The sequence below is a fragment of the Sinocyclocheilus anshuiensis genome, unplaced genomic scaffold, assembly GCF_001515605.1.
Source record: "Sinocyclocheilus anshuiensis isolate Anshui unplaced genomic scaffold, SAMN03320099.WGS_v1.1 scaffold539, whole genome shotgun sequence".
NCBI lineage: Eukaryota > Metazoa > Chordata > Actinopteri > Cypriniformes > Cyprinidae > Sinocyclocheilus > Sinocyclocheilus anshuiensis.
This window is the reverse complement of record NW_015549612.1, coordinates 311,957-339,072: the sequence shown is the minus strand read 5'-3', so window position 1 is coordinate 339,072 and position 27,116 is coordinate 311,957. Positions and strand designations below refer to the sequence as shown.

The window sequence follows — 27,116 nt, the reverse complement described above, 5'->3', positions numbered from 1 at the left end:
CAACTGGAGCACTTTAAAGGGATAGTTCACCCAAAAATGGAAATTTGCTGTTATTTTATTGACCCTCAGGCCATCTCAGATGTCAGTGACTTTTTTTCTTCAGTAGAACAGTAAAGAAGGTTTTTAAATGAAACGGTGATCCTTGGCGATACAGTGCACGCTGCCGGTTTTTGATTGTTTAGCTTCATAAGGCCTCAATGTGTCCTCAGGAGCCTTTGGTAATTTGGTCTTGTCTGTATATGTTTATTTATCTTAATTTTAGTTGAATGGACTATAAAACTATTTCAGTAAAGGTTGAGCCAACTAAAAAAATAACAATTCAGGCAACACTTTGAAGACAGAAATTGACTGAATGTAAAATTTCTGTGGAACTTGTACAAATAATAATTAGGAAATTTTTTACAGTGTACCGTAAATAGGCCTATATCAAAACTTAATTTTTGATCATATATATATATATATATATATATATATACGTATATGTGTGTGTGTGTGTGTGTGTGTGTGTATATATTATAACAGTCAGTCAGTTATTTTACAATTTTACACAATGTGAATGCTCCCTTGGTGACGTGGCAAAGGGATCTCATTATAATATTACCGCCCCTTAATCTGTAAATTTACACCCACTGCACCGTTATTGTGTTTTTGCAAGCGACAACGGTGTACTAGTTCTAATGTCATGGCGAAAATTTGAGCAAAACATGCTAACTGTTCTGTCACTGGCTGCACAGACGAGCACAGAACACTATTTACAGTCGCAGCCTCAGAGGAGACAACAGAGCAGTGGATTTATTGATTTATTTACTGTATATTGCTGCTGCCACACAGATATAAAATAAACATGTGATTTATTTCCCAGCTGTTTACCTTCACAGACATAACCGACTGTTTTTTTGTAACTCGTGTGTTTTTAACGTAAACTTGTGTGTGAATGAGAACTTTTGAGAGTTTAGTACTCACATGCTGTGACAGCCACTTTCTGTCCATGTGCTTTGGATGTGTGCTCTCAGAAAACCATATATCAGAAGTTTAAACTCATATGGCTTAAAACATATGATTTCAGCAAGATAAACATGATAATCAGAACCAAAACAGATGTTTTTTTAGCAGGTACAAGCTGTAATGGCTTTCTGGAAAAGGGGGCGGGGAGCAGCAGCTAATTTGCATTTAAAGAGTCAGGCCCGAAAAACAGTGTGTTTCTGCTTCCACTCAAAATAGGCATTTTCAAAATGATATAATAAATGATCTGTGGAGTATTTTGAGCTGAAACTTCCCAGACTCATTCGGGGGACACCAGAGATTTATATTACATATTGTAAAAAGGGGCATAATATGTCTCCTTTAAATAATGGTCATGAGGAAGGAGGAGCTTCATTGTCATGATTAAAATAATGTTTCAATCACTGATCTATCAGTGGTTTCAATGTTTCATTTTTGAATAATGCTGCAGTATGGCATTATCTTTATGCAAAATATAACTTATTTAGTTTTAATGTCCGTTGAAATATGACTGTTTTTGACAGGTTTTGAAATTTACACAAATTAAGATATGAATACATCAAAGTTATGAGCATACGATTAGCTGACCGTTTTGTTAATGACTCATTAAAGAAAGTTACCCTACCCTAACCTAAAGTGCTACCAAATCATTAATAACATTAAAATTAAACACCCTTATGAAGAAAAAACAGCCTTAGCTGGTTTAAGATGGTCTCCCAGTCTGACCAAGTAAAAAAGGGCTCAAAACACACCAGAGTAACTAATATCAGTGGTGTGAAATTAAGGAGAGATGGCAGCATATGGTGCTCATTCACAGATTCCCATGACAGATACTCAGGGGAAAGCGCATTAGAAATGAGAGGACAGATCACTCGCCTGTGGTTGAACAGTTCTCCGGTACTACTGAGAAACTCTTTATCTTTATTCCTCTTTTTGGACCTCCAGGTCGGGAAGCGTTTCTTCTTCTTCTCGGCGGGGCTGGTGGGCAGTGAGTCCGGGAACGAGGTGACATCTCTAGGGCTCGACGGTAAAGTCATGACCGAACCTCTGAAACTCGCCTGGTCGTCTTCTGGTGAAGTGCCCCTCTGACCCTCAGTCCTGTCAGCATCCCTGCTTTCCTTATCGAAGCTCTTTGACTTCCCAAACAGTTTCTTAATTTTGGACTTTGATATGCTCATGGCCGAGCCTTTACGACATATACAAAGGTGAAGTATACCTTTAGTCTTCCGAAAGTGGCAAAACTGAAAGTTTGAAATGCGCACGGTTTGTTTGGCGCGCGCTGGAAATTCGGTGTTATTCACGCGCTCCTGAAGCGCACGGGAGCGTGTTGGGCGGAGCGCGCGCTTCAGCTTTGAACTCCGTGTACACTTTTCCCTTGTTAACGTCTTTCTGACAGAACAAAAACTGGTCTGTATATATATATATATATATATATACTGAAACTGGAATACACACACCTAGTTTCTTCTGAATGTTCTATTGTTAATTTACAGTGCTTGTTTAATTAAATCCAATCTCCAGTGTGAGACAACCATTGCAATTTGCTTTGAATGGAAAAAAGGTTATAGCGCCTCCTTGTGGTCATGCGTCCACATGCGTAAAAGAAATCTATAACTCGCAACTTGTAAAAATGAAAATTATCATATTACAATCACAGTGAAATTAATTTTAAAGAAATTATCCAGATGTTTCTTTAAAATATGTTACCTTTTACAGTTTAATTTGTTAACATTGGTTCAGTACTTTAGTTAACATGAACAATGACTGATAGTTCTATGTAATTTATTCATCTTAGTTAATGTTTATTTCAACATTCACTGATACATTTTTCCAAATCAAAAATTATTGGCATTAGTTAATGCACTGTGAACTAGCTCGAACAATTGTATTTTTATTAACTAACATGAATAAATACAAATTAATATGCATTATATAAAAAACCGTAATGCTCATCGTTAGTTCATGTCTATGTATTAACCAAAGTTCACAAATGAGTTTGTTGTAAAGTGCTACCAATGTTCTAAACATAAAATATTTTCTTAGGAATATGTTTTAATTGGAAAACATTTGACAGGTTTTTCCGGTCTTCAATTTTCATTTTCATTCAGTTACTAAATTACATTATTCAAGAAATGACCATTTTTGTAGAAAAAAAAAACAGTATTAGCAATGAATTTGATGAATTCCGTGATGTGGTATTAATTGATTTTTCTAAACTAGCACATTATCACAATGCTAGTTAAAAGCTGACCTTCTCATGTAACTCTCAATCCTTCATTAAGGAATGGCTAAATAAAAGCTCTATACATTCATGTATTATATATTCATTCTGGATAGAAAGGTTTTTGCATCCATACTGCATGTGTGGTTATTAACATTCAAGAGAAGGACTGACACAGACATAACAGGAAGAAACAAAGAGGGGGGAGTTTGAAGTTTTGCCCTTCAAAGACAGAAATCTGTGACTGTCAGAAGCGTGAAAGTGACGATCCAGTAATTAGTATAAAACAGTATAGATATTTTATACCAAAATAATTAATACTCCAAATTTGTCATAGCTGCCAGCAGTTTATTTAATGAGAGTGCAAATGCATATGGCAAACATGCAGTGTTTTTAATGTAAAACCTGTTCCTTGCACGCACATACACAGGTCCAGTCAGAAATCTACAAAGAGCAACATTTTAACATTCAGTTTCTCAGAAAGAGATATGGGCTGAATAGTACGGAGGGAGCATCTCTCTCAAAAAAAAACAATGCATGGCGCATTGCTGATTCCTTTAAATGCACAACGCTGAAAAACATTTTTAAAAAGTGGCCCTGGTCCAACTTTCTAATAGTGTGCAAATGATCTCCTAGTCTGAACTCAAAGTGAACTGAATCACGGACCGAAAAAAATCTCTACATTTTCACTAAGCCATCCAGTCCATTAATGGATCAGCATAAACCGAGGAGAGGAAAAAGGAAACAAGCTCCTCTGCAACACAATCTTCCTGTTTTTGTTCCCACAGGGCAGCAACTCACTCACTTCCAACAGCAGAGAGATGGGTCTCAATTCATTTTACTCTCACTCTGTCTCTGTCCTTGTATGTTGGATTTTGAGTTTTATTCAATGCTTAATGTTCTCTTTTTTGCTACCTTGAGAAAATGTATAAGGCCACAGGTGTCGTTACAGTTCATGATTGTATACAATTTGCACGTTCATTTCTGAAAACCAAAAACAAGATTTATAATTCTCCATCACAAAAAGAATTGGAAAAACATATGGCAACCAGTTTCTTTCATTTATAAACTTCCATTAACATCCAAATCAGAAACTACAAGCTTACTTTCAATGTTGTATCAACATAAAATGGTAGGCTAACTTGGTAAGGCTATAAAGCCATTTTTCTGTCTATACAGTCTTTTGATAGCACCACATCTTAAAAACTCAGCTTCTTTAAATGAGATGCTCCTTGTCTATTTAAACCATTTATTTAAAAAAAAGAAAATCCCATTTTGCTACTATTCAAATTGTTAAGGACGCTTCATGTGAAGTGCAAGTGATGTAGTTCTACCTCTACAGCTACACAGGTGTTTTCCTTCATGTGTTTCATGCCATGAAATACAGTTAAGATGGTGCAGCACTCTTTATGCTAAATAATGAATCTAGAGTGAATAAGGCAGATCTATAGAATCTCTTCACGTATCTATTGTTTGTTAACGAGGTCTTTCCTTCATAAAAAGGCCACAGGCGCTGCAAATTTACATGGTATGAGGTGCCATTTTTGCAAACAACTGATGACTAATGTGTATGATATGAACTTCATATTTAAGTGTCAGCCTTCTGACATCAACGTAAGTCAATATGCACTTCATTTTAAACTTCGATAAAGGATCTTTTGAGACTTCGGTGCTACACTGTTCTCTAAAACTCTCTGAAAATACACACTGGAGCTTTCAACACTGTTTAAATGCGTTTAGATAGAAACAAAACAAAAAAAGTGTTTCATAACTGTTCACTTTGCAAGCTTAGAAAAAGCATCTTTTTCATATTTTAAATCCATATTAAAACAAAAGGCTGGTGAACCCACTCTTATTGCTACATAGTGTGGGTGAGAGGAATAGATATGCGTGAGCCACATGCTCACACACTATCAGCCATCGATACGCCGACAGTATCTGGCACTTCCTGCTTTAACACTTAAACTAAGACAAAAAGAAAAGAAAAAAAAGTGTGAAAAAGCTTTTCAGCCGCATTGAAAATTATTGATATGTCCTAAAGAGCTGTAACGGCGGAAGGAGAAATCATGCATTGGGTATTTACTCTAAATAAAAGAGGAGGAAAAAAGGAGTCCATAGCTTGTTTCTTTCTCTTTCTCATGTGATGGAAAATAAACAGTCCTAGCGCAGGGAGCGGAGTGGAGGAGATTTTGAGCCATTATTTGACAAGCCGCTTTGCTACATCAGCGTAGGCGATCTCGATCTCCTTGTCGCTGGGACACGTGTTGGTGAACTCCTCGCGCTTGTATGCATTGTTCAGGTACCTCCAAATGCCCATCATGTCTTTAGGGATCTCAAAGCCTCTGTACTTCTTTGCCACCACCTGCAAGCAAAACGGGGGAAAAAATTAATTTGACAATCTTCCTGCTCAGTTCGCCATTTAATACTGCACATTATAACCCCATTAAAAGATCATTTGAAGCCCAAAATAATGTTGTAAAAATGTCTCTTCAATCTGCAGCATAGGATGACCTGTATGGCTCGTTACCTTAACGATGTGGAGTTTGGGCAGCAGGTTGCAGTCAGCCAGTGTCATCTCTTCACCATCAAGGAAACTGCGTGTGGAGGCCTTCACTTCCTCCATGCTGTTGTGGTCGATCTCGTCCGGCAGAGGAGAGCACAGGTACTCATCCAACTTCTGCAAGGTCTTCAGCAGTCCCCTCTCCAAACCTATATGTCATAACCCGTTAAAGAGTTAGGTAGAATAAAAACATTTTAAAAAACTTGCATTGTATTAATGTCAAAGATGCCGTTTTCACATTTGTGTTGTTAGTGGTTCACAATTTTTATCTGGCTTATTATTTATGTGAACACTCTAATTAAGATCTTAAAGCCCAAATGATTCACTTTTTGGATAGAAAAATATAAATATTTTTATTAATAAAATAATAATAAATTAAAGTTGTTAATAATAAATGAAAGTTGCTCTCCTTCATGCAACTTTCCTTGCAGGTAGCCAGCCACTTTAAAGCTTTTTTTCCAAGTCAATGTCTGTTTTTACAATTCACAAAGACTATACTACTTAATTGGAAAGACACAACAATATTTCACAGTAAATTAATCAATTCACTTTATTTACTGACAGAGCATTAATTTCAAACTGTGAAAAATTAAAATATTGTTTAATAAATAAAAGTACAACTGAACTGTCAACTACACACAGTGTAGTTAAAAAATAACTAGAAAAATTACTTCATCTTGCAGTGTTTTGTCAAAGTGGACAAATTATTATAAAAGAGTATCTTTGTACAATATAATATTATACAATCATCAAGTATTTATCATTAAATAATTTATAATATAATATATAATTCACAAAATGCAAAAGAAGAACGGATTACAGTTAAAAAGAATGTAACTTGCCCTCTAGAGGGAGAAAGTGCCAAAATGTAATTGCAGTGTTTGGTTGCACTTCTACTAAGCTGCCACATAAGGGCATAATCACGCACCAGTGAAAGCAGATCCCTACAGTACAGTTCATTTCATTTAGCTCTAAACTTTCAAAAAGAAAAAGGAACACTCAGGTGTGCAAACTGAAATGCTAAGGCATGTTTTGCTCTCTGTGAGAGGTGGCATATCCTAGCCATTTCTCCTGTACACAGCGCTGTCTGCTAGCCTTGAGACATTGTTGACAGACTCCAGCTGGAATGAAGAGGCAGTTATCACCCACAGTCAACATTTTACTAGGGTGGAGGCTCTTGAAGTTAGTTTATATTCATGGTCACTGCCAAACTCTTATTGAGCTGAGGAGTCTTTGAGATTGTACAGCTTTGCATCAAGGCAAATTCCTAGCGTATTTATCATTTTGACAACAGTTCTACACCTTCTGATCAGAGTACAGGCACTCTTATTTCGAAAACTTTGTTTCAGGTAACAGTGTTTACTCTGGAAGTTGATCTAACTATCAAATTGTAGCTCTGCCTACAGCACTAAAGCATGTAAATTAGACACTGGATCCAAGCCCTGCGTTCTCTAAACTAGAGACAACACTGTTTACATACACAACGCGAGACATGGCAACCATAACCAGGTCTAATCTCTCAAACTAGAGCAATAGAAAGTGTTTGTACGGTTAAACTAAGCTTATCAAATGTGTGAGTATTCCACTGAGCAATATACATTTGGTCTTTTGTTTGGAGGTGAAAGAGTTAAATATTTCTGGTCACCCTCGTTGGCATCAGGTTTGGAATTCTTGATGAAGGCAGAGAACTTGGCAAATATATCCATCCCTGCCGTGTTGGATTCTGGGTGTCTGGCACCAAGTTTAGAGTACCTGAGTATATAAACACATACGTCAAGTAAAACCTTTTGACGTGGTGTTGACACATGTGACACTTAAATCCACAAACACACTCTTTCACTAACTTTGGAGGGCAGAGGACGTCCTCTAGGAACTCTTCGATCTTGTTGACATCTGTTTTGACCTCTCCATTAAAGGTGATGAAGGGAGGATGGGTTCCTGGGGCCAGATTCTGCAGATCAGCTGGTTTTCTACCAAGAAGAAACATAACTATAACATTAATGTAAATAAATACTTCTCTAAATGATGAAATTATCGATTTTCAATGAGAATTTGAAGAAAAATCGAAGTCTAAAAACTGTAGAAATGTTTTATTACTGAGCTATAACAGGCGGTCAGCATGGCAGAGCCCAAAGCAATTTAATTAATTGTTTTTCTTTACAAATACAAGGCGATAAGATGCCCTCAGGGGCTGTACACTGTGGCACAATAAGGGGTTTTCCAGAGCACTCACAGCCCAACACACACACACACACACACACACACACAAGCATGCACACATTTACTTAGCTTTTTATAAAACCAGTAGGATAAATGCTAACCCTACCCCTAAAAGATTGTTCTACATAAATATTTTTTTCCAACTGAGGACTTTCCTGGATGTCCACAAAGGGAGACTGTGAAATCTTAAAACACTTGAGGGTTCAGGAACAGAGGGGGCATATGTCCCATGAGGCCTTGCAGGCAGGAACACTCTGATCTTACCAGCTACAACAACAGGAAATGACCTCACACCTCTGGCATGAGCACAAGGAGCACCCTATCCCTTTTGGTGGCACGAAGGAAAGGGTAAGAGAGAGGAGAAAGCAATAGGCAGGCAAGCAAGAAAGAACAGAAGCAAGAAAGAACGAAAGAACGAAAAAGTAGATATTGATGATGCAATAGTCACAGTTTCACATAGTTTGATTTCATTTTAGGGTCATAAAATTTGAGCTCAACAAGGTCTCTGTTACAGCCTCATAAAACACTGACTGAAGATCATATGTGGAAAGTCTTAACAGAAAGAGGGAGAAAAACAGACTATAGGTGTGGAAGCTCTCTTCAAACAGTCATGTAATCTCACACACACACACACACACATCATAGATTGATGTGAATATGTTTAAATATTTGAGCATATACTGTATCAGTCAGTTTTCAAAAAGAAGATCAAAGAATCTTGCAATATTCTAAGACTGTAACACTTGGTTAACCTCATTTAAAGAAGTATTTAGGATTCACACGCAGCACAGTGGATACTATATAATAGCAGGTTAAAGTCACAGCTAATATTAGATGGCTTAACCTCATTTTCAGAAGTTCAAAATATTACCACGGATCATCAGTGGCTCACACCCGGGCGTAAAAATATAGTGCCACTGCTGCCTCACTGCCACACGAGCGTCTTAAATTCCTCAGTGAAATACTTAAACATGCTTACTCACACAACATCACGGACAACTGCGAATGCCTAAGACTGAGAATGAAAATGAATATCTGAGATGGCTGAAAATGAGATTCACCAATACACACACACACTTATTATGCACACATTACTTTGCTATCTAAAAGCGGACACAAATTTATTTAGATTGTATATAGGCCTATAGTTTTTCCAAACAAAGACAATGCATGTCTCCATGGAAAGTTTTATCAGATTTAAGTCACTTCTGGGGATATTTCTGCCAATAAACCAAGAATGTTCACACGCACCTCTTAAGGTCCACAGTGGTGACATTGAAGACCACACCCTTCAGCCACAGGATCATGAAGAGACGCTGAGAAAATGGACAGTTGCCGATACTTTCTCCATCACTGCCCGCCTGAAAGAGAAAGAAAAATATGTTAGTCTGACTTGAGAAATCAGTAAAACTGTCATCATTCCGATGAGTTGCTCCACATCAGCAGCGGGAATAGCAGCAAACATTTTGCAATCACAGGGTTATTATCGTACAACTCTGTACCATCACTGATAGATCAGATTATAGCCAGAGAAACAACTAAACCACATCAAGATAGATAACTTAAAGAATCAGCTCCAGTTACTGAGATTTATTTGACTGGAAGACTAACTTTAACCCCACTTCCAACACACAAACCAATATTAAGAGCAAAAAGGCAAGCTGACCCCTGACTTAAAAACATGTCGGGCATTTCCAGTTTCCATAAATCTGTAATAACCAACTGGACAGTGAAAGCTACAACACTGTACACTGACACTGTGTTCTTTCACTGCCGAAGAGACCATCCAGAGACCCTGAAATTCATGAAAATGTACATAAAAACGAGCATACATTTATTCAGGTGGTAACACTTTATTTTAAGGACCAATTCCCACTACTAACTAGTTGCTTATTAGCATGCAAATTACTAGCATATTGGCTGTTTATTAGTACTTATAAAGCACATATTGTTGCCTTATTCTGCATGACCATATTTTAGATCCTTTAATCTACCCCAGACCTAAACTTAAATACTTTACTAACTTATAACAAGTAGCAAATTAGGAGTTTATTGTGGGAAAACTTTTAGTTAATAGTGAATATGTGTTTCCTATTCTAAAGTGTTACCATTCACTTAGTGAAAATGTACAACAGCGGAGTACTGAGATAAAGATAATGGAATTTAGCTAGTCGTGTGATTTTATTGAGCCTATCCTATTATGCTTTATGCATTTATTTATTTTTCAATTAGGGACATGGCTGAGTGCCCCTTTAAAACATTCAAACATTAATCTTTCTGTTGGGATAGCAAGTGTATGTGTGAACATTTTTTCAAAGACATGAATTCCTCAGTGGAGATATCACCAAAGGAGCCCCCCTCCTCCTCCGCATCTCTCGGCTGAATACCAACCTCAGTGAGAACTCCAACACACAACAGACCATCTCTCCATTAGCCCTCCACTAAGCTCCAGAAACAAGATGCTTATGACTCAGAGACTAGATATGTTCATGTGTGCTTCAGCAATTTAGATTCAGCTAATTATGCAATGAGCTGACAGTCAGACTGACCTGACCTGACAGAAACTAGTGTTCTTTACCAAAAACTATCGAGCTTTAAAGAACACTTGAAGCAAAAATAGAAATCTTCTTTATGCTGCCTCCTTAAATTCCTTGTTTTGGCCAAACTACCATCACATACACTACAATTTAAAGGTAAAATGTTCACTAATGCTAAATTTTCATCAAAATACAGTATAAAAGAACATTTTATTAGAATTTTCAGAATTTTCATTTTTGGGTGAACTCTCACCTTACTTTATTTTAAGGGGGAAAAAATCTTATATATAGGCCTATATATTCATGCTTAAAGGGGTCATATGATGCGATTTCAATTTTTCCTTTCTCTTTGGAGTGTTACAAGCTCTTGGTGCATAAAGAAGATGTGTAAAGTTGCAAAGACTAAAGTCTCAAATCCAAAGAGATATTCTTTATAAAATTTAAGAGTCAGCCACGCCATTCTCTGCTCAGTCTAACCCTCCGGCCGTTCCTCACGCTAGCCCCTGGGGCATAGAGGAGAAACAATAATGTACAGTATGTGGAAAATAATGTGTTTTTTTAACCTTAAACTGCATAAACACATTTCATTACACCAAATACACAAAATAATGTTCTTTTTAGCAGCATCATATGACCCCTTTAAGAGAACTGCATTATTTTTCTCTATGATGCCTATATTAAAATCATCTGTGAGTCAAACTTCCTGCGCATTTCATGTAAAGTGTTACAAATTTTGAATGAATACTCCTGAGGCAGCTTCCTATTTAGGCAGTACTAGGCACAGACGTAGGTTTTGGAACACAGCTAGGCAGAAAATATTTATAATAATTAATCATTTATAATGTAAATATCATTATAAGACAACACTTAGATGAAGTCACCACCATTTATTGGATGAAACCCATTCTGTACCATTTAAGGAAGGCATTACACAATCATAAATGGTCTGTTCTGGATTCTAGCATGTTCTCAGAGTTCAATAAACCTCACAGAGCAGCACTGATATCTGAATCGGCTTTTTTCCTCAGCGGTGTATTGTTGTAAGCTCTCGTGTTATCTGGTTTCGCACGCTGAAAAGAATCCAGCAGCCCAATAAAGAACAGAAGACTTTGTTCTAGAGAGATCGCGCTCTCTCTCGCTTTTATTCTTCCTATCTCTTTCCCGTCCAGGCACCCTGCTGCCTGGCATCTCGTTCATACACTTTTCTCTCTCTCTGTGGTGAACAAAAGTTTTACTTCTGTTCAGTGCTCACTGTAGCAAGTTGACTCAGGGTTCATTTTCAGTGGCTTCTCTTGTTAAAATGTGCTGGTAAAGAGTGAATTTGTGTCCCTTTTACATTCCTCCATTCACTCACATTCTCAAAATAAAACCTGTGTCATTCTGGGAAAGAAAATGGGCATTGTTCAAGGAGGGGAGTAAGAGTCAGAGATTTTATGACTGAAGATGATTCAGTGGCTTCCGGTTTCTGCCCAGTGAAAGATGTTCACTGGGCATGGGAATGGGAAGTCTGTCAACAGTTTCCATAGAGACACATGGATGTAGTGTCTGTCCTGTAGAGTTCAGTCTATTAGGGCTGACAATAGACCACACAAAACAACCTGTTACACAAACTCACAGCCAAGAACTGCAACAGTACAAAAAGATGAGGGTTATGATGAAGAAAAACATTCAAATCAAAGCTTCTTCACTTTGTGCTTCTGTGCGAGTCTGAAAACGTCAATAGAAATGAAGAAAAGAAGTTCTGATTGAAATGAAATCTTTATTTCTCTACATAATGCATATACGGTCTACTATGTAGACAAATATAAATTATGAACTTCTTCAATACTATTTGACAAGCAATACCAAGTTTGAGAAAATCTGTAAACCGGTACTCTAGACAAAAGCTACTTTACAAAAACCTAAAATAACCTAAAAAACATAAAAATAGGATTATTATATACTGTCTCTTATGTTCATCAAGGCTTCATTTAATCAAAAACAACAGTGATTTTGTTGAATTTTATTATCATTTAAAATAACTGGTTTCTATTTTGATACATTTTAAAATAATCATTCCTGTGATTGCAAAGTTGAATTTTCAAACAAATCGGTTTAGTTTATACGAGATATATATATATATATATATATATATACACACACACACACAGACATGTATATATTTAATAAATATATGTAATATATATATACACGCCTCAATATTTCTTAAATATATACAGGTGTGTATTTATATAGGCTACATATAAATATACACAGTACACACACATATATTGTGCAAACACAATAACTTTTATTTTAGATGTGCAAATCACAAACTATTATTTTAGATGTGATTAACTGTAATTAACCGATTTGACAGTCCTACTTAAAATTTATCAAAAGTGACAATTTATTCAATATTTGCAGAATAAATACATTTATAAAAAATAAGATGAATATATTTATATATGCCTCCCTGTTCTCTAAATATTACAGATAATATATCAAAGCATTTCTGAGTGACTGATCACTGAAGTACTGATGCTATTTAATGATGCTAGATTGTGACAGGAAACCAAGAAAATCAAGTCATGGGAAAACTGTTGACTTGTCAATAATCGTTCATCAAGCCTGAGTGACTTATTTTCTGCAAACATCAGAATCGTAGGCTCCTTTTGTTTAAAGACAAAACCATTCAAATTTTAAGGAAGTCGAATAAATTGATAAAGCAGCTACAAATAGAGGTTAGTTTTGGTAATTAGTTTTCTTGCTGCAGTACCAGTAATAGTTTGAAGGTTAGCACAGCTGTGGATTCCCCAGGGTGTTTCTGCTCATCTGCTCCATTCATCACAACAGAGGGCAAACTGCCTCTCCTCACACAAACAGGTTTAATAAGACCAATTGTTTGTATTAACGAGGGACAGAGAGAAAAACTCTCAAAAAGACGTTAGCCATTCAAGTCCCTGCAGAATTTTTATTTAAAAGAATCTGGATTTAATTATTCACTGGTTATAATCCAACTCCAAGTCCTTTTGAATCAAGCTTTATAAAAGAAGCTTAATTACTGATTACAACACATCTTCATAAGTAGTGAAGCAACAAGACAAGACAAAAGCAGCAGCAGGTGAGCTTTCACAAACTAGAAAGAATTCTTTCCTGTTTATATGTTAAGCCCCCTTCTGTCTTCATTTCTCCCCTTTTTGTTTTTGTACTCCTCTTCTCTCTCACCTCCCCCTCTGTAAGGCCTCAGAGGATGGTGGGGAGGGGAGCAGAATACATTCCAGAAATGTCCGGCATGGGGTGTTGAGTGAGGGTTTTGTTTAGGTTTTGCGACGTCAACTGAGGGCAAGCATTTCCTTTCAGACAGCTGCGCACACGTCCAGGGTTACATTCAAACCCATTTGATCCGACTAAAATAACTCAGCTACACAACACACCACTCACAGCTCAAGATACTGGAACGTCTGTGCTTCATGTTTTTATCAGCCAATTTTGAACAGAACTGATGTTGTCCCCTTAAAATCGGAAGGGTCCAAATGACCTTTGAAAGATGCCCATGGTCAAAAATGAACAGCAGCAGTGTGTTTGCATGTCTGTTTTCCATAGATGTTGCCCTCTATACACATCTTTTTATTCAGAGAGGTCTCGCTCTCTCAGATCCATATGGATTACTCCAAACACAAACAGAGCCCTTTTGTTCAACACCTCTTAAAAACACACTGGGTGCATCCAAAAGAAAAGAGGGGAAAAAACAGATGGCAGTCTAAGGAAGTGAAAGAATGGCTGCATACCGTATATGGCAACACCGAAACCTTGAGCAAAAACAGAAAGCTTACTCATATTCCAAAAGAATTACCAACCAAAGACCTTAGAAAGAGTTGAAATGTTTGGTTAAACAGACCGATTTTGTGAATCAGTTCTAAACGCTTTGAAAACGTTTTGAATGATGCTAGTGTCAAAAGTTCCTGCATATACATTTTTTCCCTGATTAAATAAAATTAAAAACAATTGTTAAAACAATTTACACATGTATATTTCTAAAATAAATTAGTAATTTATACATAGACACATTCAAATGTTTGGGGTTGGTACATTTTTTTCATGTTTTTGAAAAAAGACGTTAACCACAGATGCATTTATTAACAAAAAAGAATACAGTAAAACAGTAATATTGTGAAATATTACATTTATTTATTGTAATGTAAATTAGCTGTTTTCTATTTTAACATTTTAAAATGTAGTTTATTCCTGTGATGGCAAAGTTGAATTTTCAATGCCACTACTCCAGTCTTCAGTGTTGCATGATCCTTCAAAAAATCATTCTAATATGCTGACGTGGTACTGAAGAAACATTTATTGTTATCAATGTTGAAAACTATGGAAGCATATAGGTAGCGAAATTCAATTTAAAATGCAATATGCAAAATGGCAATGCAATATGCAAAATGGCAACGCAATATTCAAAATGGCATTGTATTTCTGTATTTAAATTTACATTTTCCATTACCCATACGTGCAAAGTTTGTTGCAAAAGGAAAAATGAAATTATATAATTTACATTTGCCATTTCCAACAGCAGTCTTAATATGTAAATTGCATGCAAATTTGAACGCTTGATAAGTTGCGAAATGAAAATGTATAACACAAATTGATTTGATATGTGTAACATGTTCAAGCAGAAATGGTAGCATAATGATAATTTAAATGCTATTTGTCCTAAATGCATTTAGACTAACAGTTAGAACACTTAGGATTGCATTTTCATCATGACACCGTGGGATATTTGTAGCAAAATTCAGGGCGGCTTTGAAAATGCATTCCACGCGGACCACGCCCACCCTCTGTCAATCATTACTTCAAGGCGGGGATTGGCGGAAGCGTGTTACGTTTGGATCGTTTGAAACATGGCGGCTGGAGATCTGATAAGATCGTCGAATTCACTGGCAGATGAAGTGGAGCGTGAACAGAGAAATATATGAAGCGTATTCCATGCTAAAATCAAACGTTCGAACGACCGACCGAACGTCTATCCGAACGTCTTGAGCTTTGAGCGTCTTACACTGCGGGTGACCCACGTGACGCCAGCGTCTTGAAATTAGCTGGTGGAATTCAACGATCTTATCAGATCTCCAGCCACCATGTTTCAAACGATCCAAACGTAACACGCTTCCGCCAATCCCCGCCTTGAAGTAATGATTGACAGAGGGTGGGCGTGGTCAGCTTGGAATGCATTTTCAAAGCTGCACTGAATTTTGCTACAAATATCCCACGGTGTCATGATGAAAATGCAATCCTAAGTGTTCTAACTGTTAGTCTAAATGCATTTAGGACAAATAGCATTTAAATGATCATTATGCTACCATTTCTGCTTGGACATGTTACACATATCAAATCAATTTGTGTTATACATTTTCATTTTCATTTCGCAACTTATAAAGCATTCAAATTCGCATGCAATTTACATATTAAGACTACTGTTGGAAATGGCAAATGTAAATTATATAATTTCATTTTCATTTTCCTTTTGCAACAAACTTTGCACGCATGGGTAATGGAAAATGTAAATGTAAATGTAAATACAGAAATACAATGCAATTTTGAATATTGCGTTGCCATTTTGAATATTGCATTGCCGTTTTGCATATTGCATTTTAAATTGAATTTCGCTACCTATATGCTTCCATAGAAAACACCTGTGCTGCTTAATTATTTTTTTTGTACATTATACATTTTTCTGGGTTTATTAATTGATGACTTAAAAGTTCACAAGAACAGCATTTATTCAAAATAGATGTAACAGTCGCTTAATTGAATGCATGCTATTTTGTCCAGAGAAAAATAATGTATTTTTTAAAGTTTGTAATGATGGTGTGTACTAATATACAAAAATATAGTTATACTAGCCGTTTTTAATCCCTATTTATAACACATTTTCAGAGCAAACACTTTTAATCGGGGTTTGTCTTGAGTATCATCAAGGTTTCCAGATCAAAACTTTGTCCATTATAATGTTCACTGCTAATACGCTTTCGGCTGAACTGTGTCACATTCTCTCTTTCTCAAGCTCAGGTGGATGTGAAGTGTTTTTAATATACTCTGTGACACTGTCAGGGACAGATGAAGGATTTGAACTCCCAAAGGAGAAGCGCACACAGCTACAGCTGTCTAGTGGAGACAGTGAGTCATGGTGCAGTAGCTGCTGAGCATGTCACCGTCTCCATCTGATCTGCGGTCTCTGTGAGTGATCTCATCTCTTCCAGCAAAGCTCTGAAAAAGTCACAGAGGGCAACTCAATCTGAATGCATGAAGGTGGAGTCTCTCTCTCACACACACTCACACACACACACCTCAACACAATCAGACACACATTCTCATGGCACAGCACCCACTCCAGCTCTCTCTTTCAGCCCTGCCTTGTTAGGCCACACTGTGAGATTCCCACAGGACAGAGATGTGTGTTGTGTGTGTGTGTGTGTGTGTGTGTGTGTGTGTGTGTGTGTGTGTCTGGAGGTGGGGCCGAGGGGAAGTGCCCAGCAGACTAAATTTAGAACTCTAAACAGCCAAACTCTTCACAATCACAATGTGCTCATTCTCCAGCCCTTGTGAACGATCTGACCACGATGTTACCTTATATGGAAGTAGGGAAAAAGAGGGAAGGAGAAAGAGAAAGAATAAGACATACAGACAGAAAGAAGGATTTCCCACTTGAAAGAAACATTAATTTTCCAAATGACGTTCACATCAGACAATCTATGATTTCATGTATTTCTATGGACTGTATTTAAGACGCAAAGTGGGAATGCCAACAGACGGTCATGCTCTCTGGTGAACTTTCTATTCAAAGAATCCTTTAAAAAGGATCAATGTTTTCGCAAAAATATTAAGCAGCATTTTCAAGATAATAATGTTTCCTATGTAGTATGTACCAAATCTGCATATTAGAATGACTTCTGAAAGACTATGTGACACTGAAGGCTATGCCATGATTTATTTTTCCATTTGATTATTCAATTTCTTGCGTTTTTCTTACTGTGTGTGTGTGTGTGTGTGTATTTAGCGTGAAATAAGATTTTGGTTATATTGCCCACCCCTTGTGAGAAAATCACTTACTAAATCTATGCAAATAGGATATATCCAGCTTTCAACTCTCAAGATTGTCTGTGGTAATCAAAGACATCTTTCATTTATATTGAACTTGAAACATGTCTTTAAAACATGATAAAGAGAGCTGAAAGTACTACACTTCAATAACATTTGAAAACACTATTATAATAAGGAAAGCAATTTAGCAAGCAAAAGAAGGGAAGATATGTCTTTTGAAGTGGACTTTGAGCTTTGTAATTTTGCAGATCTTTTTTATGCTCAAACAGCAACATAACAGACTAAAAGTTGAAAAAGTGAAAAAGCATAATAGTTTAAAATAAATTGTTGGCATCTGAATTCTGCATGTTACCAGATTCCATGCAGACCTCCTAAGCTTGTGCAAACATTCCCAGAACATTCCTCCTAACACAAAAGCAGACCCCAGACTGATGACTCACGGCTACGCTTCCAGCCTGTCTTTGGTCAACGCTCGCACACTCACATCAATGGACACATGCATTCTCGCCTCGCCTACACCACTGGTTACACAATGTTGTACCAGCTGAATAAACAAGTGTTTTTCAAACTAACAAAAAACACGCAGGTAGCTTTGTCCCTGAGATGAGAGCCAATCAGCTGTGATATCTGACAAAACTAAACACATGCAGATCAACAGCAGAATCTAGACAAACCGAGACGAGCATATAGGTTAAGACGGCCACAGTAAAATCACTCCTGCTAGAAGAACCTAGTCAAATTTGCCTAAATTTTACTTTTAAAATGAAATCCAAATGCTGGCTTTGCTACAGATGTCATCGTCCAGTGACATTAAATGTCGTGACGGCAATGGCACTTCCACACGATCCCGTTTAAAACCTGTGAGGGAATCAGACAGCGCTGACACAGCTCCATAAGCTCCTGAAATCACACTCATTGGCACATGGCTGCAAAAGGCCGTCACACACAAACAAACTTAACTCATAAGAGACTGTGAGTGTCTCAAAACATTCAAAACAAGAACAAAATATATATAATGAATAAAACACCCATATGTGCAATGATCATCATGTATAATGATCTATAATATCTATTTCATTTCTCAAAAAATATAGCTAACTATTTACGGAAGATGCAACTTATGATTAATCCAGTCGAAAATAAACCAGCAATTACAGTCACTTCATTTTCGCTCTTTCTGCATCCTGCCCGAAGCTAAACTCCCTCCACATCCACATCTCCACATCATGCTATGCATACATAAAATCACAGGTGTGCGGTTTTGTAAATAAGATGAACCCCACAACAAAAGAACATCTAAAAATTATTTGCTATCTTTACCTTCCAAATAAATACTGAACAATAAATATTTAAAAGGGGGTCATAATGTACATGTTTTAGTGGATGATTATTAAAACCAAATTCTAGGGCTGCAGCATGCTGTAATTTTACAGATGTAAAATAAAATACTATTATTATTAAATACTATTTTTTTTACAGTGAAATATTACAACAATGTTTCATTTTGTATACATTTGGTAATAATAATAATAGCAATTATTGTTATTATATAGCCATACTTATATATAAAATTGCTAAACTTAGGCCAAATTGTGCAGCCTTACAAACTAAATTTGCTTTCCTGATAGCATATAAACGCTTCAATATTTAAATCAATATTAATATTTTACATTATTAAATAATTGATATCTCATGTATAATCACAAAGATTCTCATTTAATCTGTGTTGAAGGGAATTCCCGGTAACTAAACTAAAGATTTTGCATCAATTATCTGACACACACCTCGTACCTATACAGCAGACAGAATGGACGACTCAAAGGAGGAGCGCCCAACAAACTTTTCATTGGTTTGGAAATAAAAGACATGCCCACACACAAAACCAATACAAGAGGACACAACAAAGCTTCAAACAAAAGAATGAATCTTCACCATGATGGCTCACTACTGAGATGACTGCAATGCAGCTTTCTGGTCAGATATGAGCCTTCCGTGAACGCGACTGGCTGAAGGATGAAGAGAGAGAGGGAAGGAGGGGGTGAAAGAGTTCGAGCATGTCTTTTGTCCTTCAGACTGTTCAGTAAGGACAGATCTCATGCAGTGAAGGCATTTGACTTTGGTGGGACTCCAGAGGCCAAGAATGTGTCCATGTCTGTCTGTTCTAATAATCCTGTATCACTGCGTGAACATGTAAGAACACAAACTTTCTCCAATCTATAAACAAACACACTGCCTTTTTCTCACAAATCATCTGATGCATTTAAATGTCTGTGTTTATATAAGATCCCATCTTGGCAGCTGATAAAAGACTGAATTGCATATTTAACACTCTGGAATTGGACTGTAAAAAAAAACCTGACTGCTAGTTTGGGTTAAAAATGGAAGCTGTGAGAGATGAAAGGACACTCTGAGCTGTGCCATAATCCTTCTCAAATGCAAAAGCTCCTCTCGAGGTTTTGACAGACACGCTGCTGTTAACAGCACAATAGGTCTGAGCCTATGAACTCCATATGAATATCAAAAAAGATAAAACTAAATATTTTAAAGGTCAGCATATCCTGTTTTATTGTCAAAGGAGCAAACAGTTCCTTCAAAAATACATGCAAAGCTAAAAAAAAATAAGGCCAAACTATGGCCTTGAATTCATAAGCAGTGATTAAACTATAACTCTGCAGTGAACTATCGCTAACATCAGCTTAAACAAAAATCAAACCACAGACAATACACTGAAGTCATCTGACTCTGCATGCGGCATAAACAATAATTAATCTAAAGAGCCAATCAAAGCAGAGCAAGGGTTACTGTGGTTGCATCATCAGCACCTGGACTGTGTAAAGCACCTGAGTGCCAGAGTAAACATTACCACTGTCACATGGTGATCTGGCTCACTTTGCAGAGCTAGATTTGACCCCGTATGCTCATAGAGGTAGAGGATTGGATCATGAATGATCTATGCATTTTAAAGAAAATGTAAATGACACTTGCCAATGCAAAACTCACACTGCTTGCACCACAATGCTAGCGTGTTATGGGAGGTTACTAAGATGTTTGGGGTAGTTTTAGCACATTGTTATACAGTTGCTGGGTGGTTGCTTACTTGGACAAATCTCTACAAAAGTCTGGTCCCAAAATATGAATCTGTCCCACCTTTAAAGGATCTGCTTGACCATTTTATAGTCTTCCAAGTGAAAACTATAAATCCTCAAGTTGCATGATCTGAGAGGCCTATAGCATAAATGCTGACGAACAAGTAACATGACATGAACTTGTTTTAATCTCAAACCGCACGTATGAGCAATAGTAATAACAATATTTGCTTTTGTAAGCCCTTTTAAATTAGGGATGCACATATAATAAAATTCAAGAATACAGATAAGAAAATAATACATTTTGTTCGTTATTTTAATTGTTATGGCAGTTAAACCAAAAAACTGTAATAAAAAAAACACTTTAAAAAACTTTTAAAAACTTATTTATTTAAATATATACTTCTAGAATGAAAATTTCCTGATAATTTACTCACCCCCATGTCATCCAAGATGTTAATGTCTTTCTTCTTCAGTTGAAAAGAAATTAAGGTTTTTGAGGAAAACATTATGGGTTTTTCTCAAAATAGTGGACTTCAATAGTGGTTGAAGGTCCAAATTGCAGTTTCAATGCAGCTTCAAAGGGCTCTACACAATCCCAGCCGAAGAATAAGGGTCTTATCTAGCAAAACGATCAGTCATTTTCTAAAGAAAAATTTAAATTATATATGGGATATTTTATATGGGATCGTGTAGAGCCCTTTGAAGCTGTTGGCTACCATTGAAGTCTATTATATGGAGAAAAGTCCTAGAATGTTTTCCTCAAAACTTAATTTCTTTGCTACTTAAGAAAGAAAGGCATGAACATCTTGGATGACGTGGGGGTGAGTAAAATAAACTATCAGGAAATGTTCATTCTGGAAGTGAACTACTCCTTTAAATATCCAATACTAAATATCCAATAATAAAATATACAAAATATCTAGAATTTACCACACTTCTAGATGTTGACTTGAATGGAAGCGTTTCCGTAAAAAAAAAAATAAGCCTAACATCCGATAACCATGAGAACTGCAAATCCTTTCTCTGTCCAAGGCATTACTGCTGCATTTGTAGGGTGCCACAAGTTTGTTAAAATTTCCAAAGGGTGCCGCGACTAAAAAAAGGTTGGGAAACACTGCTCTAGAGAAGTCACATCAATTTAAGAGACGCTGATCCCATTAAAGCTCTGAGGCTGATCTCTCAATCTCAAATCCATTAGAGCACACGGAGGATAAATAGATAACCAAGAGAAACACAAAGGCTTCCAAACCAGCAAGCACTGATCAGATCCAGCCCCACAAGAAGTGTGTTCGGACCCTTTTTGAAATGCACTGTACATCAACACACGCTGCAGTGTGCTTTACTGCGATTAAAGCAAAAATCTGAACGTCCACGTGGTGAAGACGACCAGCAGGTGCGGCTGTACAGAGGAAGGGAGATGACTGCATTATCAGCCGCCAGCAGAGGCAAGGTTTGCCTGGTTTCTATGGCAACAAAGGGGCTGGTCCTGCTGTGATGTTGTGCGGGAAGAAAAGGTGGAACAAAGATGCATTACATACATGCTGTTAATTATGAATGAGAGAGACATAAAACGACAAAAAGGGAGAGAGAGAGGTCAACATTATCTTTCTGCTGCAGCATGTGTGCACTTTCAAACATATAAACTGAAACTCTCTTTACCAAGGTGCCATAGAAACAAAACACACACAGTGTAGGTGTCACTGCAGCACATCTGATATCAGCAGACTCTGAATGAGAGTGACCTCTCTTCATGCCGTTCCACATCAAAGCCACAACAGCAGGAGAATTGTTTTACTGCTCATGCACTAATTTTTGATGATGATTCCCTATCTAATGATCAGGCAACACTGCTGTGTGGTCAAGCTGAATCTAAAAATATGACACCAGCAATAAAAGACAATCATTTCCAGAGTATCCCATTCATAAAAACCGCATCACATGAGATCAGTATCACTGAGGATTACAGCATGTTACCGCACAAATATCAAGCACTTCATATACAGTGTGACTTCACAGCAAGAAACTGCAAAATACTCTAAAAATGGCAACAGGATGGACACTTTATTGTAAAGACCCTATGAAATAAAAATTGGAGTTTTGAGCATTTTTTTTCATTAGCTAGAAGCCATCTAAATGTTAGTGTACTTATAAACATTGACAAAATTTACTCAAATGCTCTCTAAAGTGAGCATATCCTTATATTTGTTATAAATATTTATACAAATATTTAAAACATATGTGTGTGTGTTACACACATTTATTTAAAAATAAAGCATTTTAAATTAAAATAAAAAACATTTTTTACTAAAAAAATACAAATTAAACACTATATGTATTTAAAAAGATATCAGTATGTTTATTTAAAAATGTCAATATAATAACATTTTTTAGAAATATTTTTAAAAGGAAATTCTTTTCGATATGTCCCACCCAAAGCTCAAATACAGTACAGTAAAAATAAAAAATACAGTAAAATAAATGCAATACAGTAAAGAAAACTGCACTCCTCAGATTTCCTGGGGTCTTTAACAATCAATCTGTTAGAAACCAAAGCCCATACTTAAAATAGGAGTCTCTTCTAATGTTTTGTAGGGTCACTTCACAACTTCCAAAAAGAGCTGACCTATACATGTGCCTTCTAACGTGACAAACTGCTGTAATGTTCATTGAATTATTAATTACAGTCCATTTAATACAGCAGGGGCATCCTTTAATTAAAGCCTCGGGAAACATATAGGCCTGGTCAGCGTTTTCACGTCTGAGATCCAAAGTCCTCTGAGCTTTAATGCACCAATAGTTTAGTAACCATACGGGTTAAAGAGGAGAGCTTGTTGCACGCTTCCAAACAGATCTCAGACTCCAAACAGCCACTGCTGGGAGCCCCCTCCTCTTTCTGTAACTCCCTCCCCTCCTCCACTTCCCTTCTCACCCTCCTTTCAGTCTTTCAGGAGTTTTCCCGCTCTGCCGGGCAGAAGGCCTTTGGAGGGAGAGAAAAGAGGAGAAAAGCAAAGGAAAGAAAGAGGACAGCAGAGTTCCAGCAGTGGAGAGGAATTCGAATAATTCCAGTTTGATTACTCAAAGATCCAAGGGAGGACCGGATTCCTTCGCTTCAGTTTATATTGGAAATGACGAAGAGTTTAGTCTTAAGAAGCAAACCAACGACAAATAGATCCTAACACCATCTCTGGTTACAATAAATAGACTGATTCATGTGTGGAGTTAAAATATGAAACTCTGTTATGAAGGCAAAACAATGCTGCAGTAGATAAAGAAACAAAAGGCGGTTTCATCCATTCAAAGGGTATTAAATACAATGTCCTTTCTTAACAGACATAACTCTGGCAGAGCTCTTTTGGCTCTGTTCGATGCAAGTGTGGGTTACTTTGTATCCTGGACCTGACGGCTTTCCTGCAGTCGGGATTGGGAACTGCAGATGTACATTGTTGTCGGTTTTCCATGCAAACCCGCGTGCTTTGTGCATTTGGCTGAGGGAGTAAACTCTTATCCCTTTATTTTTGTTACATATAATCATAAAAATCTAAAAGGAGCAGCACATAGACAGACATTGAGTGATATTGAGAAAACGCCTCCACCCATCTGACATTCACATGGACATAGTGCCATCAATGGCTGAATCGTTTCTCTGACATTGTTAGACATATTAAGGTGGTCGCTTTGACTGTGAATTGTTAACTTATCAAGAGAAAACTGAATTATGACTCAAATTACAACAGAAGCCTGTAGTTTGGGAGGTGTAACGTTAGTGTGAACGTTCAGGACTGACAGACTCGGTCACCATTCACTTTCGTCACATCTTTTTAACATATATTGAAAGCACAAGGTGACAGAGTGTATCGTTCTCTCTAAAATATCGTTTGTATTCAAAAACGAACATTATTTGTAGAGGTTTGTATGAGTATATGATGACAAAATGTTCATTTTTGGGTGCGCTATCTCTTTAGTCTTTACTCCAATGATTGGAGTTTTTAGTCAGGCTCTTACCTTCACAAAAAGCTCGATGACGGGTTCGTTATCCCCCTTTACACCGTTCTGAGGTACCAAGAGAGACATCCCCAACTTTTGCCTTTAGACTCGTTCGCAACAACAAACCTCGATTTCTTCACCTTGGCACAAAAAGTTTTCCTTTCACGCCTCCCTCTTCCTCGAGCACAAATATCACTCTGCGGTTTTTCCAAGCGCAACCGAAATGCAGAGTCCGTTAAAATATATAAAAAAAATGCCCTTTTCTTTCCACGAGGTCCCGCTGCCTAGAAACACATCACTGAAAACCCCGACAAAGCCCGCTATGTCTCCTCTGCTGCGCTCTCAGGATGGCGACGGAAAAGGGGAAAAGCAACTGGAGTATTTAAGGCGGTGATGTCATGCGCAGAGTGGGTATAGAGGACCACCCCGCGTGCACTAGAGAGCTAGCGCTTCCCCATGTTTCATACTACTGCTAATTTGGATAGTAAAGTTATTTGACTTGCATTATAAGGACAGTACGAGTCATGTTGTACGGCTACTGAAAAAGCGTGTTACAGCACAAAGAAGTCAATCAGTTTAAGTAAGCGAGTTTACCCGTAAATATATTTAGGCCTAATAATTTCGTTAAAATTGTATTATATTTTGGCGGAAAACTGGATGGCGTGAATTTTTGAATGTTTTGATTCAAATGATTAGAATCTTGTGTTCGCTGGTCCATTAGTTTCCTTTTCTGTAAGTTACCATTATACCAGTAGGTGGCGACAATTGACGCTATCAAGGAGTAATTGAGAAATTCACTTAGCAAATTAATTTTAAAAAAAGTATCCTTATTGATGCCTTAATTATTAAAAATCTAATAACAAAGCAGATCTCCCACTCCGGCGTTCTGTCGATTTGTGATACCCGGCCAGATTTTGCTACCTCCCATTAAAAGTTACAGTAGGTAGTACAATTCGAAAACAAAAAATGATACCTGTCAAATTATGCTTTATTAAAGTCTACACCAAACCTAAACCTACCCTCACAGTAATGCAAATACAGTAATTATTGTTGTTCGGCATGAGAAAAATAACCCAATATTGATGTGCCCGGGTAAGTTAAATTGTCAGAACACCGGCATGTCTGTTGCACATGGTGTTGCCTTTTATGAGTAATTGCCAAAAAAATAAACTTTCATTAAATTATAAATATTGAACAAAATGCTACAGATCATAACATATTAATGCAGCGTAAATATAGAAACTAGTACTAGTTCCGGATTAAACTTGTGGTTATCTGATAAACCCAAAAATGTGGTGGGTAAAATAGCAGTTTTAAATACTTTTTCTTTTAAACCGAAAAAAAGTTAAGACTAATCAAACATACATTGTGAGGGTAATTTGATTAGCCATATTTGTACACTCATTTGGATTCTCAGTTCCTTGAAGAAACCCCAGAATTAAAAAAAAAACAGCAAGTATTTCTGTTAAGGGCTTTGTTATTAACAATGATCTTCCAGCACACTGCACAGAGAAACACAGCTGATCCAGAAACAAAGCTCTCCATCACTTAGTCTGACCTCTAGGGACAGCCATAAAGACAGACCTCATGTTTATCGCTTGAACACCTATGTATTCCCACAGCTGCCTGTGGCCAGTTAGGAAGCAGGTGGCACTATAAAATAACAACCAGGGCATAAATTGTTGCCTTGGGCTGTTTTTGCAGATCAGTCCTTGTTAACCGCACTACACAATAAGAACTCACTGAGCTTTCATTTGTGGCTACTAAAGATTTGTCACTAAGTGTTGCCAAGGTGACGACAAAAGATAACATGTACAGCAGTTGATTATCATGTGTCATCACCAGACCTGGAACACCACAGGCTTTCCACAGAACATATGTAAAACAGCCTTGTATGCATCCCAAATGTAATGTATGCAATGCTCTCATACTGGATGTTTTCTCATTTAGCCACTTTTGTTTAAAAGGGAATCATCAAATTGCAGATGTAAACATGCAATTTTTATGCAATTTAAAGAAAAGGATTTGAGACAAAAATATTTTTTTCATTTTAATGTGGCTTTGTTCAAAGCCAGAAATTACTGCAGGGTTTAACAATTTCAAACACAACTTAGGTTACAAAAAATATAAAGCAAAAAATAAAGGATGAAAACAGACTTCACTGATTTGTTCTCATGTGCACAGTAGACCTCGAGCACTGCCACAATGCTCAGGTAAACAGAGAGCAGCCTGCTGGATCAGCTCTCTGGGTCTTTTGGTTTATGGATCATGCACACAAGAGGACAAACAGGTTGGGGTCTGCTGTCCACTCTCGTAAAAAGTCCTGCTGAGGTAAAGAGAGAATTCATAGGCTAACTTGTGCATTATTAACTCAAAACTGTAAATAAGCTTTTCAAAATTGTTTCATCGTGACCATAAAAGCA

General features: G+C 37.0%; 2 protein-coding genes across 2 annotated transcripts in view; both read right to left on the bottom strand.

Moving 5' to 3' along the window:
- LOC107659250 (titin homolog) overlaps window positions 1–2,272 on the bottom strand; it is a 60,398-nt gene extending 58,126 nt beyond the window's left edge. The window contains exon 1 of the mRNA XM_016448122.1: window positions 1,879–2,272. Within this exon, the coding sequence (XP_016303608.1) occupies window positions 1,879–2,180 (302 nt within the window). The 5' untranslated portion in view covers window positions 2,181–2,272. The remainder of the gene's footprint in view (window positions 1–1,878) is intronic.
- A 1,278-nt stretch (window positions 2,273–3,550) lies between these two features.
- On the bottom strand, window positions 3,551–25,049 carry LOC107659249 (chloride intracellular channel protein 4-like). Its single transcript, XM_016448121.1, has 6 exons — window positions 24,712–25,049; window positions 9,255–9,364; window positions 7,628–7,753; window positions 7,429–7,535; window positions 5,751–5,932; window positions 3,551–5,585 (listed from the first exon to the last, which is right to left on the bottom strand). The coding sequence occupies exons 1-6, from the start codon at window positions 24,778–24,780 to the stop codon at window positions 5,421–5,423; spliced, it is 759 nt and encodes a 252-aa protein (XP_016303607.1). The 5' UTR covers window positions 24,781–25,049; the 3' UTR covers window positions 3,551–5,420.
- Between the last annotated feature and the right edge of the window lie 2,067 nt (window positions 25,050–27,116).

Excerpts from the sequence above, each read along its gene's own strand:
- LOC107659249 (XM_016448121.1), bottom strand. The coding sequence starts at position 24,780 with ATGTCTCTCTTGGTACCTCAGAACGGTGTAAAGGGGGATAACGAACCC. Across the intron at positions 5,933-7,428 it reads CAAACCTGATGCCAACGAGG|GTTTGGAGAGGGGACTGCTG; the intron begins GTGACCAGAAAT and ends TATGACATATAG. Across the intron at positions 5,586-5,750 it reads CCAAACTCCACATCGTTAAG|GTGGTGGCAAAGAAGTACAG; the intron begins GTAACGAGCCAT and ends TTTTGCTTGCAG.